This window comes from Falco cherrug, chromosome 1, assembly GCF_023634085.1.
Source record: "Falco cherrug isolate bFalChe1 chromosome 1, bFalChe1.pri, whole genome shotgun sequence".
NCBI lineage: Eukaryota > Metazoa > Chordata > Aves > Falconiformes > Falconidae > Falco > Falco cherrug.
Window position 1 is genome coordinate 119,139,970 of NC_073697.1, and position 12,208 is coordinate 119,152,177.

The window sequence follows — 12,208 nt, forward strand, 5'->3', positions numbered from 1 at the left end:
CCTAAAGCATTCTCCTGCAATTTTTGAGTGATGTGGCCTTATGCCTTTTGGCCATTGGCAATTCACAAACTGCCAGCCCTAGCACTCTTAGTAAAGCTCAGCTCACTGAAGCAGCTCTCTGCAGCTTGCACAAATTGGAGACATGTTCCATCTTTACTTCCTGCATCTTTAATCAAGAACTGGTTGAATTTTATCAAAAAAGAGGGAGGTCATTCTGGAATGCTAATATATGTGGAGATTCTTTGGAAGAAAAGGAGAGTCATGATGGATGTATTTTGTTTAAGGTGAAATGGACCATTACCTGGTGATGCATCAGCTGCGGTGCAATGGGGTTCTAGAAGGCATCCGAATTTGCAGGAAGGGGTTTCCAAGCAGAATCCTTTATGCAGACTTTAAGCAACGGTAGGTCCTCAGTCATTACTGTCTGTTAAGAAAAAGCCTCAGTAAACCCACAACTCAGGTGACAAGTCTGGTAACATGGAGAGACACCCTCTGAATCAGACTAGATTAGCGGTGTTTGAGGGAACCAAGTCATTAATGCTGTCCTAGGTCATTCCAGTCTTTTCCTCTATGATCAGACCGGGCATTTCTTGATTCATCAAAAACAGTATCATTTCTACAGCTGCAGTCAATGCCTGATGATTCAGAGATACAAAATGCTTGTAGTGTAATGAATTCAGTGGCACGGTAGACAGCTCTTGGTAAGTCTCCCAGAGTACAGATTAAAAAAATAATACATGTCAGCACAGCTTCCTTACAGTGCACTGACTAAGCATTCAAAAATCCAAAGCTTTGCAGTGCTATGTCAGTGGCCTGCAACCTGTGCCTTGTTTTCCTCACCTTTAAAATGGAGACAATTAAACTGGTTCACGTGAGCCTAGCTGCTGTAAAATGCTGAATCAGAACTGACTGCTGTTATAATTAAATGCAACAGTAGCATCTTTCATGCTAAACTGGTGTGACCAGGACCTCTCTGAAAATGCCCTGCAACCTAATGTTCAGTAAGGCATTAGCTGGTCTCAATTGTCAAATTATGATTTGATGTGACAGGTGAAGGAATCCATCTATCATAGTCATGATCCAGAACCACAAAGTGCTTTATAGATGAAAGGAAATGTGCTCAAGTTCAGGAGAAACTACAATAGAAGCCTAAAACAGATAATAAATTCACTGCACCATTATCACTGTCTTGATTTTACATATTCTTCTTCAAAGTAGATTTGTGAATAGGAAGTGTTCCAGTGTACAGTCCCATATCCTCGTTGATGTATCTGAAGAAACCCCTTTAGAAGACTTAGAGCGGTCCTATTCATGACACAGGATTACCCTAATCATTAAGTTACCTTGCAAAATGCTAAGGCTGCTGTTAGCATTTACAGAATAATACCATGCCCTTTTTAGTCCAAATTCAAGGGCTCAGTGGTACAACTCATAGAGACTGTGAGCTGTGCAAGATCTGTACTCCCTCTGGAACAGCTGATTTTTATTACTAGTTTTAATTCACCTTCAACTTTAATATGAGTAGCATTCCTCTGATCAATGAAGCAAGATGAGAAGAGGTTGACATGTCCTCACTATGTTCTTCCTAATTCCTGGACCTGCAAACACTCTTAAGTATGCACATTAATTTTGTATGTAACAACAAAGTATGTTGTTACGCAGCCAACAGATTCCTCTGAAGGGTAGACACATCCCCTTGTCATCACGTTCTGTTCAGCCAAGACCATCTAGATTTCAGATGGCATATTCATCTAGATTTCAGATAGCTCAGCTTCTGTATATTTTATCCTATATGATGAATCCTATTTTCCTCACCCTGTTTGCAACCAGTCCTTGCAACCTGTCTCACCACAGGTACAAGATTCTCAATGCCTCAGCCATTCCAGAAGGCCAGTTCATTGACAGCAAAAAGGCTTCAGAAAAGCTTCTTTCCTCCATTGATGTTGACCACAACCAATACAGATTTGGCCACACCAAGGTAAAGCCCTTGTGGAAAAGTGCATATAATTAATGGCAAAAAAATTGTTTGTTGAAAGTACTTCTTGCATATGAAATCAGCCTTCATGAGAATTAGAAACAAAGTACACCAGTAGCGAGAAAGAGTACAGAAAACTTGTCTGGTTGTGGGGTATGTGCGAGGGGTGGCATTGTCAGCCCTTGCAACACCGCACTACCAGAATGCCCCAGCGTGGCTGCAACTAGAACTAGTTTTCTCCTGCCAGCTGAACTCATTTATATCTGTGCATGTTAGACAAGCTCAGACAAGTTTGGACAGTCAGGCTTTCCAGGGGATTTAGACACACATGTAAGTTTATCTTCCACACAAGCAAGGTAGTACTGTCCTTGGACAAAAACCCAATTGCCTACAGTACTGAACAGACATCATCAGGTATGCTCCTCAAGCCACCTCTAACTCAATTTACAGAGCAAACCTGGAGCCTGACAAATGGGTAGAGTCCAGCGAGAGACAGAGTAGGATAAGTTGAAAGTAAAGCCTTTGTTTTAATAACTACTGATGAGCTTGATCTTCCACAACCTACACTGGAGCAGGCATCAAATAACATTGCAATAATGTAATTAGATCATACATAGAGTGACTTGTCATGAATCACAGGAACACTGAGGATATTAATACTGACATAACATTTCTCTAGCTGTTGAACCTTTATTCTGCAGGCATTTTTCCAAAACTGCCTTATACTACCCTGCATCAGCTGCCAATGGTTGCGTATCTGCCTCAGCCTCAAACTATTTGACCATCTTTTATGTTCTAGGTGTTCTTCAAGGCAGGTCTCCTGGGACTCCTAGAAGAGATGAGAGATGAGAAGCTTGTTAGCCTCATCACTCATACACAAGCTATGTGCAGAGGGTACCTCATGAGAAAAGAGTTTAAGAAGATGAATGAAAGAAGGTAATAAAAGAAAATACTAACAATCATACAGTGTAGGACCAGAAGTCCAGCAGTGCAGTATACTGTCTCAGGCAAAAAGCTGTCCTCAGGAAAGACCCTTAGAAAGGCTAGGGGAAACAGAGCAAGCACAAACTAATAGTTTCCTTGTTATAGCCTCCCAAATTCTGGCAATGGGCATTTAGCAACCAGACTATACAGCTGGGCCATGATATTTATTATTTAGTAGTGAATCTTTTCTTCAGGAATGCAATTGCCATTTTCAACCTGTAAAGAACCCCATGGCAGAAACAGCCAACTGAACAAGTGCTAAGGTTTGTCTGTTTTGGACACGTTGTATGAGAATTTCATTGTATCACACTGGTTTTGTAAGGAATGGCGTATAATTACTTTCTGTTCTCTTTAATTTTCTTTCATGGCTCCATCACCCAAGATGAACAATTCTAGCTTGTACAGAGAAGGTACTCCATACTTTCAACCATTCCAGATACCCCTCCCATTTCAGTTGTCTCCCTTTGAGATGAATCATGTAAGATTTAGAGTGTAGGAGTGGCAGCACTAGGCAAGCCAAGCAAACTTTCTCAAATGTTGTTGACAAGTGAAAACTTTAGGAGGAGCAAGGATTGCATAAACGTATAGGATGCTCTGCCAACCAGCTGCTTGTATTTGTAATACTCCGCAGTATATATTTAGCTCAGGGGGGGTCCTGAGCCAGGCATAGTTTCTAAGAATTCAGTAACTTACTGAATTTCTCTGCAAGGAATTGTCTGATCTCCCCTTGAGCACATCAACAACATCCTCTTGCATTCAATACCATAAAAAGTTTTGGGTTCAATTTTATTTTTTTTTTTAAGTTTTTCTGTTTCTGTCTAACAATTTCTAATATGGCATTTCCTAGTTTGAGTGACCCAAAAAGCAACAAGCTGCTGTTTCCATAAAAGACAGTAAATCCCAGATTTGTAATCTCAACAGCAGTACTTCAGGGATGTCAGTTTTCACTCTGGTATTTCACCTGAGTGCTTGTCCTTTCTTTGAGATTAAAGAAGATCTCAGAAATTCCCAGGCAACTTGCCAGAGAAATCTGTCTGGTTTTGAGTATTTCTGCCTCTTATATCCAGGGATAGTTATTGTTCGTGCTACTGAACCAGCCATTCTGCAGTTAAGGGCCTAGAAATGACTCTTTAATACAAGCAAGGGAAATAAGGAAAAGAAAAAAAAAGTCTCATGCAAGAGTTCCTTAAAGAAAATGCTGATGCTGTATGGCCAATAATGAGTCTGTTTCCAACCCAAGTCTCACCAGCCTCATAAGCTGTGTTTTCATGTATTTTCAGAGAATCCATTTATATCATCCAATACAATGTTCGCGCATTCATGAACGTGAAGCACTGGCCCTGGATGAAGCTGTATTTCAAGATGAAGCCCTTGCTGAAGAGTGCAGAGTCTGAGAAGGAGATGGCCAACATGAAGGAAGAGTTTGAGAAAACCAAGGAAGAGCTCGCAAAGTCTGAGGCAAAAAGGAAAGAGCTGGAAGAGAAAATGGTAACCCTGTTGCAAGAGAAAAATGACCTGCAGCTTCAGGTTCAATCTGTGAGTAACCTCCACCTCTACGTTCACCCCACTTCTTCTTATCCTGCTGCTCTTTCCCTTGTCTTTTCCATTGTTCTTCATAAACAGACATGTAACGGGGCCAGATTCTCCACTGCTTTGTATCTGGTCTTGTCATATACACCTAAGTGAAGTGAGTACAGAGCACGTATAAAACTTTACCACCAGAAGAAATACAGAAAATTTTGACTGGGCTCCCACATAAACCCACTTGGCTATTAAGCAACCATCAGTGAAAGAATCAGATGTTCCACAGTACATTCAATGTGCTCCTAATTAATAATGGTATCTGATTCTTAATGAAATACAGGCTGTTGCCACCTCTGCTGACCACTATAACATGAAGCCAGCACAGAGGTGCTTTCCTGTCAGAGACAGGACTGAAACCATGGAACAAAAACTGATGCTTTTCTCTGGAATATCGCTGAGCAGAAACTGAAATTGCACAGGACAGGAATACATTGGTTTTCAAAGTTAATAAGATACTACACGGCCAAGGGTGGTCTGGTGCAAGTGGACCTGTCACTTGTTTCCATGTGCTTTCAAACCAGTTGGGTTCTGACAAGTATTGTTTCAAGCACCAAGGCTGTAGCTGTGCATGCAGAAGATCAGATTAGTTATCTGAATCCTTCTTCAGAACTTCAACTTAACCTCACCCCGTTTTCTGAGTTTCTTTGTACCCTTCTTGGTACTTAACACACTGTCCTCCAGAACCCACCTAGTTTACAAGCATCCAGGGCTTCACTTTAACCCCTGCACAGATGGTAAGCCAAAAAAATCCAAGAAGCCCAGATTTAACTAGACTAACTTCCAGATTAGGATGCCTTACAAAGCACTCAGATTTCAGATTTTAGAACATAAAAGAAGTCCTAAGATACGATCGCTGCCCTCAAATGTATTGTCTGACTCTCAATTCCCAGTTCCTCACCATTTTAGTATTGGAAAAATACTTCCTGTCTTCTAAGTCCCTTTTTCCTGAGGGAATTTCTATCAACCCTTCCTGAAAGATTCTACAAGCACCACCTTCTCCAAGTTAGTCATCAGAAGTTGCACGCTCACTAGCCATGATTTTCAGTGCTACAGATTTCAGTCAGAATCTGAGAGAGAATTAAACATACCATCTTCTGTTATTGCAGTGATGGCTTTCAGCCGTAACTTCTGGGAGGCAACAGATACCTTTTCCAGTATTCTACTTAAAATACATCGTTGTAGCGTTAATTTAGACAAAATTTTGTCTGTCGATCATGTGTCTCAAAATGTTAGCCATAGTAAAAGTTGCAGGCTGCAATTCAGGTCAAGCTCTTGGCTGAGAGAGGTTAGAGAATGGTGGGAGCAAGGTTAGCCTCATGTGAATAAAGCAGAAGTTTCTGGAGAGACAGACCAACCTGTGTCATTAGAGCTAGAGCAGCTTATTAAAGATAAAATCATTCAACACTATGAAAGACAACTTAGAAATGCTATGTTTCACAAAGCCACAGCTAAGATCATGCTTCCAGGAAAGCCAGCGTGCTACTCACCTATTTATCTCACTAATTCCTTGCAGGCTCCTTGTTATGACTGAGCCCTGTGAGTCGGTTGCACAGTATTGCAGCAAATCCATCTGACCAGCTGGAAGGAAGGGTCTCTGCCATGGGATTATGGCCCACTTTCCTAGCCATGACTGAACAGGACAATTCCCTCACGATCAAATTGTGTGCATTCCAGCGATTTGCATAGAAAATTCTGCTCTGACTTGTGTAATCAGTTTCCTGGAGACGGCACTTGAACAACATATATTGCCTTTTGCCAGTCTTATGATAAATATAACATGCCTTCAATATGTTCTGACAGGAGAGCGAAAATCTAGCTGATGCTGAAGAGAGATGTGAAGGACTCATCAAAAGTAAAATCCAGCTGGAAGCTAAAATAAAAATACTGAGTGAAAGAATAGAGGATGAAGAGGAGACAAATGCTGAACTGGTAGCGAAGAAGAGGAAACTTGAAGACGAGTGCTCTGAGCTGAAGAAAGATATTGATGATCTTGAACTGACTCTGGCCAAAGTGGAAAAGGAGAAGCATGCAACAGAGAATAAGGTGACAGAGGAATCGGGGAATTATTCTTTCCTAGACAGTTGTCAGTTTTGTGGAAAGTTGCAGTCACTCCTAAGTGCTCTGAATGGAAGTGACATGTGCCCAAGGCATAATAGGAGAGAGGTATTGTCACTTAATGACAGAAAAAAAATTGTTAAAATCATAACTTCTCAGGAAAAACATATTTTCTGTCACATTTGAGGAAGAATTAAGAGGTCATTATGGTGCTTGATAGACAATTTCCAGTTTTGGCTATTTGCAGTCATAAGGAACCAGTATATTTGTGTCTCCTGTGTATAACTGAGGACTAGCATGCTTGTGAGTAGCACAGCACAGAATGACTATGCTGGTCCTTTCTCACATGCATTGAGGAGAACTGATTTTGCAGATGTCAAATGTTTTCTTGCAATTCTCTTGTATTTAAAAAGCCCATGTCTCAGCTAGGATGGACATCCTTTCCTTTCACTGACTTGACAATTAAGTGAGAGTTCTTCCTGATTCCTAAGGTTCACACTGTCAATGTAGCAAGGAAGGTCTATATCAGATGGTCATTAAACTCATTTATCTTCCAGTAAAAGTACAAATTTCTTCATGTACATCTCAACAATCAATTTGAAGAGACATAATTGAGATATATCTGTGTTAGAATTCAAAAGTCCATGTCTGTGGTGACAGTGTTCAGTCCTGCTGTGGAAACAATGCTAGCGAGGATATAACACCCCTGAGATTCCCTTCAGTGCCATCACTGAGAGCAATACCACATCCTAAGCTTGCAATTACAGATATGTTGGACATCTCCATACTAATTCTTAGAGGAAATCTATCTGGTGTTGGGTATTAGGATGAGGGATCAGGGCTGTATAGCTCAAGCACTCAGCAGAGTAGGCTTTCCTGATCACTCCTGTCAGGCTTCCCCATCCAAAGGGGACATACAGGAAGCAAGGGTCAGGCAGGCTAATGCACAGCGCCTGATGTGTTTGAGATAAGGCTGCTGGTGTGCCATGCTCATTGAAGTACACAGTATAAGCATCCAAGACAAAGCTAGCAGAGCTGGCATGCCCAACAACCCAGTTAGAAGCTCCAGCCCTAAATTCACGATCATCTGTTCCAAGGGCATGAGGTTTTTTGTCACGTCATCATGTTCCCTTCACTTTTACGGAAAACTTAACATATCTTTGGCTAGGCTTAGCACTTGATACCTTTTTTAAAGAACCTCACTTGCTGAGAAGTTACAGTTGTTTGCCTAGCAAGTATTTCACACATAGGAAATACATTTTTTTTCAGCAAGAGCAACTCAGAGGCCTTTTGTAAATCCTCGTGGGAAAAGCTTGTAGAGGCAAGTGAAGATACAGCACCTGTTCCACTGTACAGTTCAGCAGGATAGGGCTGGTAGTCAAAAACAACCAAAGCAAGAATTCCTGCCATTGCAGGACCAGAAAGGTGTGAATGTCAGGCATGACACTTGTTGCTACGCTACCCATGAATGACGTAGACCTCCTGTGGAGAGCACTTTGACTACATCCAAGCAAGATTTTGCAAGGGTGCACTCACTGTGTTCTCAGTCTGTCATTTCTCAAGGCACCCTCTCACAGTATGGATGCTGGCTGTCTAACAGGTTAAGAATCTTACTGAAGAGATGGCAGCTCTGGATGAAAATATTTCTAAACTCACTAAGGAGAAAAAGGCCCTCCAGGAAGCCCACCAGCAGACACTGGATGACTTGCAAGTTGAGGAAGACAAAGTCAGCACACTCACCAAAACCAAGACCAAACTGGAGCAGCAAGTAGATGATGTAAGGAAACGTTTTTTGGTTGTATAGGTGGATATTCTGACAGATGAGAAGAGACTAGAAACCTACAGTTGGGAGTATAAGCAACACCTAAAGAAGCCAAACCATCTCTAATAATTTTGGCTAATAAATCATTGCCAGTTGACAGATTATTGTGTAATCTAGTACATCTTTCATCTTCCCTGTCTATTTAAAATATGTTCATCACTGAGTATTGCAGCGTTGTAGCTTCTTGAACCCTGTTTTAACCAATTAGTTGGAGTAGTGTACCTGTGGCCGTCTGAAGTTTGCTGCAGAGTTATTTGTTGTACAGTGTGGATGTATTTCAGGAAGTTATGAACATATTTAGCAGTCTGTATGCTAGGAACTGCAGCCACGGAAAAATTCTGATTTCTGTATTTTTCAAGAACTTGTATTTCAACTGCACACAGCCAAGCTGAAGACAGCTTAATATCTGCAACCAAATTATAATGGCAGCTCTGATCTTGCAGCAAGAGCGTAGCACAGGTGGAGATGAGAAATATATACAAGGTTGATAGTTTTCTCTATTCATCAATTTTAAACTCTAGTTAGATTTTTAAATCAGGTATAGTTATTTTCAAAGTATAATTTCTGTGTTTCAAAGTATGTTTTATGTGGTTTAGTTTGAAGGATCTCTAGAACAAGAGAAGAAACTACGAATGGACCTTGAGAGAGCAAAGAAAAAACTGGAGGGAGATCTGAAAATAGCTCAGGATTCCATAATGGATCTGGAAAATGACAAGCAACAGATGGATGACAGGCTAAAAAAGTATTGCACTGACTTTTTATGCTATGAATTCTAAAATTCAGATCTTAACCGCATTGAATTTTCATTCTTGTTCTTCAACAGAAAGGATTTTGAAATTAGCCAGTTGCAAAGTAAAATCGAAGATGAGCAGGCTCAAAGTTCTCAGCTGCAAAAGAAAATTAAGGAGCTTCAGGTAAAGTCTAAGAGTTATTTGTGGGTTTAGTAGCTGAGCACAAGTTTCTTAGAACTAGTTGATATTTATTCTTACTGTTCTATGCAAGTATTTCCCTACCCATGAATAAAGCAATTAACATGGACTCTGGGTGCTGTTTGCATCTCAGGGCACTTTTAAAGAAACTCTGGTATCTAATCATATATAGCTATGTAAAAGGCTTCTCAAGTGAAGCTTGTGGCAGGCTTGGAAAATGGATTAGATACTGAGTTGTAACAGAAGCAAAGCCACTAAGAATTAATTTTTTAAGAAAACAACAAAAAGTTTCATAATCTGTCATGATCAGGACAGAGATCACTTCCTAAATGCAGAGCCAGGAAGACACTTCTCTTCAGTGCTATTAACCCACGGCTGCTCACCTCAAGGTTCCTTCCACCTTGTTTGCTGATGGAGAGAGGACACTGCCTTGTTTTTGGCCTGAGTTTTGGGAAATTTCTAAGAAACTCACACTTTTTTACATTTTCCAGTGACGCATCCCCTATTTCTTCAGAGAAGTGCAGCCCTAGATCCTTCATAACCTAAAAAATCCATTCTGAGCTATAACAAATGAAATACCAGATTTTACATTCACTGTTGTTCCAAAACCAAATATTGCATGTCCTGGGACACAATTCAATGAAATTTCTAGTGGTGCTTCACTCTCTATGCTGATATAAACATCTGTGAATGTTTGCTCTTTATTCCTTACTGGTAATTTTCAATCTGTCTATCCAGAAGTCCACATTTAACCAATTAATTTTCACAGGCTCGAATAGAGGAATTGGAGGAAGAAATTGAGGCTGAACGTGCAATCCGTGCAAAGACTGAGAAGCAGCGAGCTGACCTGTCGAGGGAGCTAGAGGAGATCAGCGAGCGCCTGGAAGAAGCCGGAGGGGCTACCGCCGCTCAAATTGAGATGAACAAGAAGCGTGAGGCAGAATTTCAGAAGATGCGTCGCGACCTGGAGGAGGCCACGCTGCAGCACGAAGCCACGGCTGCGGCCCTGCGCAAGAAGCACGCGGACAGCACCGCTGAGCTTGGGGAGCAGATCGACAACCTGCAGCGAGTGAAGCAGAAGCTGGAGAAGGAGAAGAGTGAGCTCAAGATGGAGATTGACGACTTGGCCAGTAACATGGAGTCTGTCTCCAAAGCCAAGGTTCCTGCACAGGAAAAAACATTTCTCATCACTACCATTGTTCTTCTGAACAATTAGATGAGCTGAAGGATATATGCTTTCTATTTCTTAACAGAGCAACCTGGAAAAGATGTGCCGAGCTCTTGAAGACCAGTTCAGCGAAGTCAGAACCAAAGATGATGAACACATGAGATTAATTAACGATCTGAACACACAGAAAACACGTCTACAGACTGAGAATGGTGCGTCCCCTAGATGAAACGTAATAGTCCTGTGCCAAGTACTTAAATACGCTGTTTGAATGCCAGTGTATTTTGTAACATTTCCATCACTGGATGATCTGAACAAAACTCACTATAGAATTCTCTCCTGGGGGCAGTCCATAGAAATTCCACCCAAGGAAACACAGCCAAACCCAGAGAGGCACTATCAGTCAAAGTGAACGTGTGAGTCTGTGGTCAGTTCATCCCGTTCCCTTTGATGCCAGCACAATGCCTCTCTTTGGCAGCTTTTCCCGACCAATGTGAATGAAATTGCTATCCTCCCTTCATTTTACCACATTATATCTTGTAATCACTTTCCATACGGCTAGCTCTTCTCATTTGTATCTTATGTCTCGTATCTCTGCCTAAAAATAAATAAATAAATGTTTTCTCGCTAGGTGAACTTTCTCGGCAACTGGAGGAGAAGGAGTCCTTGATTTCTCAGCTGACTCGAGGCAAACATGCTTTCACTCAGCAGACTGAAGAACTGAAGAGGCAAGTAGAGGAAGAAAATAAGGTGATTTGCTTTAATTTGGAGCAAAAAATAAACCAGTGAGCTAAAAAAATAAATGAGATTTCTCCTCAGAGAAAGGCGGAGACATCAGAACAGTGAAACTTCTGAATTTTGTTTTAGAGCATAACACAGAGACGAGATCTTAGAAGTGAAATAAGGAAGACAATTTAAGTCCTTCCCATCATGCTTTCTGAAGTTCAAAAACATGAGAGAAGCGAATGAAAATAGCTCTGTATAGCTTGCTGCTACAGGAAATCCCTGAGGCAAAGAAAACAGCAGCCAAAAAAAAAGGAAAGAGAGCAGGAATGCAGGTGTACCCAGGGTTAGATATGACAAAACAGTTGAGAGTGTCTTCCACCTTCAGATAAATACCAAACTCTACCTGAAAAGCTTACAGAGAAGCTTCTTGAGATGTAATTCCTGCCTTGTCTGTTGCTAGGTTTCATGCGTCTTTGCCAAAAGCTCTTGGTGCAGGTATGTTTGAGAGGCAGCATCCCAGAAAAAAAATGGACAAGTGCCTGACCTCACTTAACAGCATCAAGCCTGAAACACAGCCTCCCTCAGGTCGCTTTGTTCCTTCTGTTACTCTAGCAACTGTTGCACATGGGCAGCAAGACATGAAGGTTTTATCAAAATACAGTAACAAAGTCCAGTCACAAATTATTAATATTTTGACAATTTGTATAATTTTAATTACGAAGGCCAAGAACGTGCTGGCCCACGCCTTGCAGTCTGCTCGCCACGACTGTGACCTGCTGCGGGAGCAATACGAGGAGGAGCAGGAAGCCAAGGGGGAGCTGCAGCGCGCCCTGTCCAAGGCCAACAGCGAAGTGGCCCAGTGGAGAACCAAATACGAGACGGACGCTATTCAGCGCACGGAGGAGCTGGAGGAGGCCAAGTACGTGGGAAGCGGGATAGTCTGGAGCAACGAGAAGGGTATTTTA

The 12,208-nt window shown here is 41.5% G+C and overlaps 1 protein-coding gene and 1 long non-coding RNA gene across 2 annotated transcripts in view; one reads left to right on the forward strand and one right to left on the reverse strand.

The window, feature by feature from the left end:
* Positions 1-12,208, reverse strand: part of LOC129737060 (uncharacterized) — a 46,279-nt gene that overhangs the window by 26,551 nt on the left and 7,520 nt on the right. Inside the window, exon 2 of the long non-coding RNA XR_008734474.1 lies at positions 302-424. This is a non-coding gene — a long non-coding RNA (uncharacterized LOC129737060). The remainder of the gene's footprint in view (positions 1-301; positions 425-12,208) is intronic.
* Positions 1-12,208, forward strand: part of LOC102053483 (myosin-4) — a 38,309-nt gene that overhangs the window by 11,034 nt on the left and 15,067 nt on the right. The window contains exons 17-28 of the mRNA XM_055723690.1: positions 285-402; positions 1,855-1,978; positions 2,775-2,911; positions 4,240-4,495; positions 6,344-6,586; positions 8,199-8,375; positions 9,017-9,162; positions 9,244-9,334; positions 10,119-10,508; positions 10,603-10,729; positions 11,149-11,267; positions 11,966-12,162. Coding sequence (XP_055579665.1) covers positions 285-402; positions 1,855-1,978; positions 2,775-2,911; positions 4,240-4,495; positions 6,344-6,586; positions 8,199-8,375; positions 9,017-9,162; positions 9,244-9,334; positions 10,119-10,508; positions 10,603-10,729; positions 11,149-11,267; positions 11,966-12,162 — 2,125 coding nt within the window. The remainder of the gene's footprint in view (positions 1-284; positions 403-1,854; positions 1,979-2,774; positions 2,912-4,239; positions 4,496-6,343; positions 6,587-8,198; positions 8,376-9,016; positions 9,163-9,243; positions 9,335-10,118; positions 10,509-10,602; positions 10,730-11,148; positions 11,268-11,965; positions 12,163-12,208) is intronic.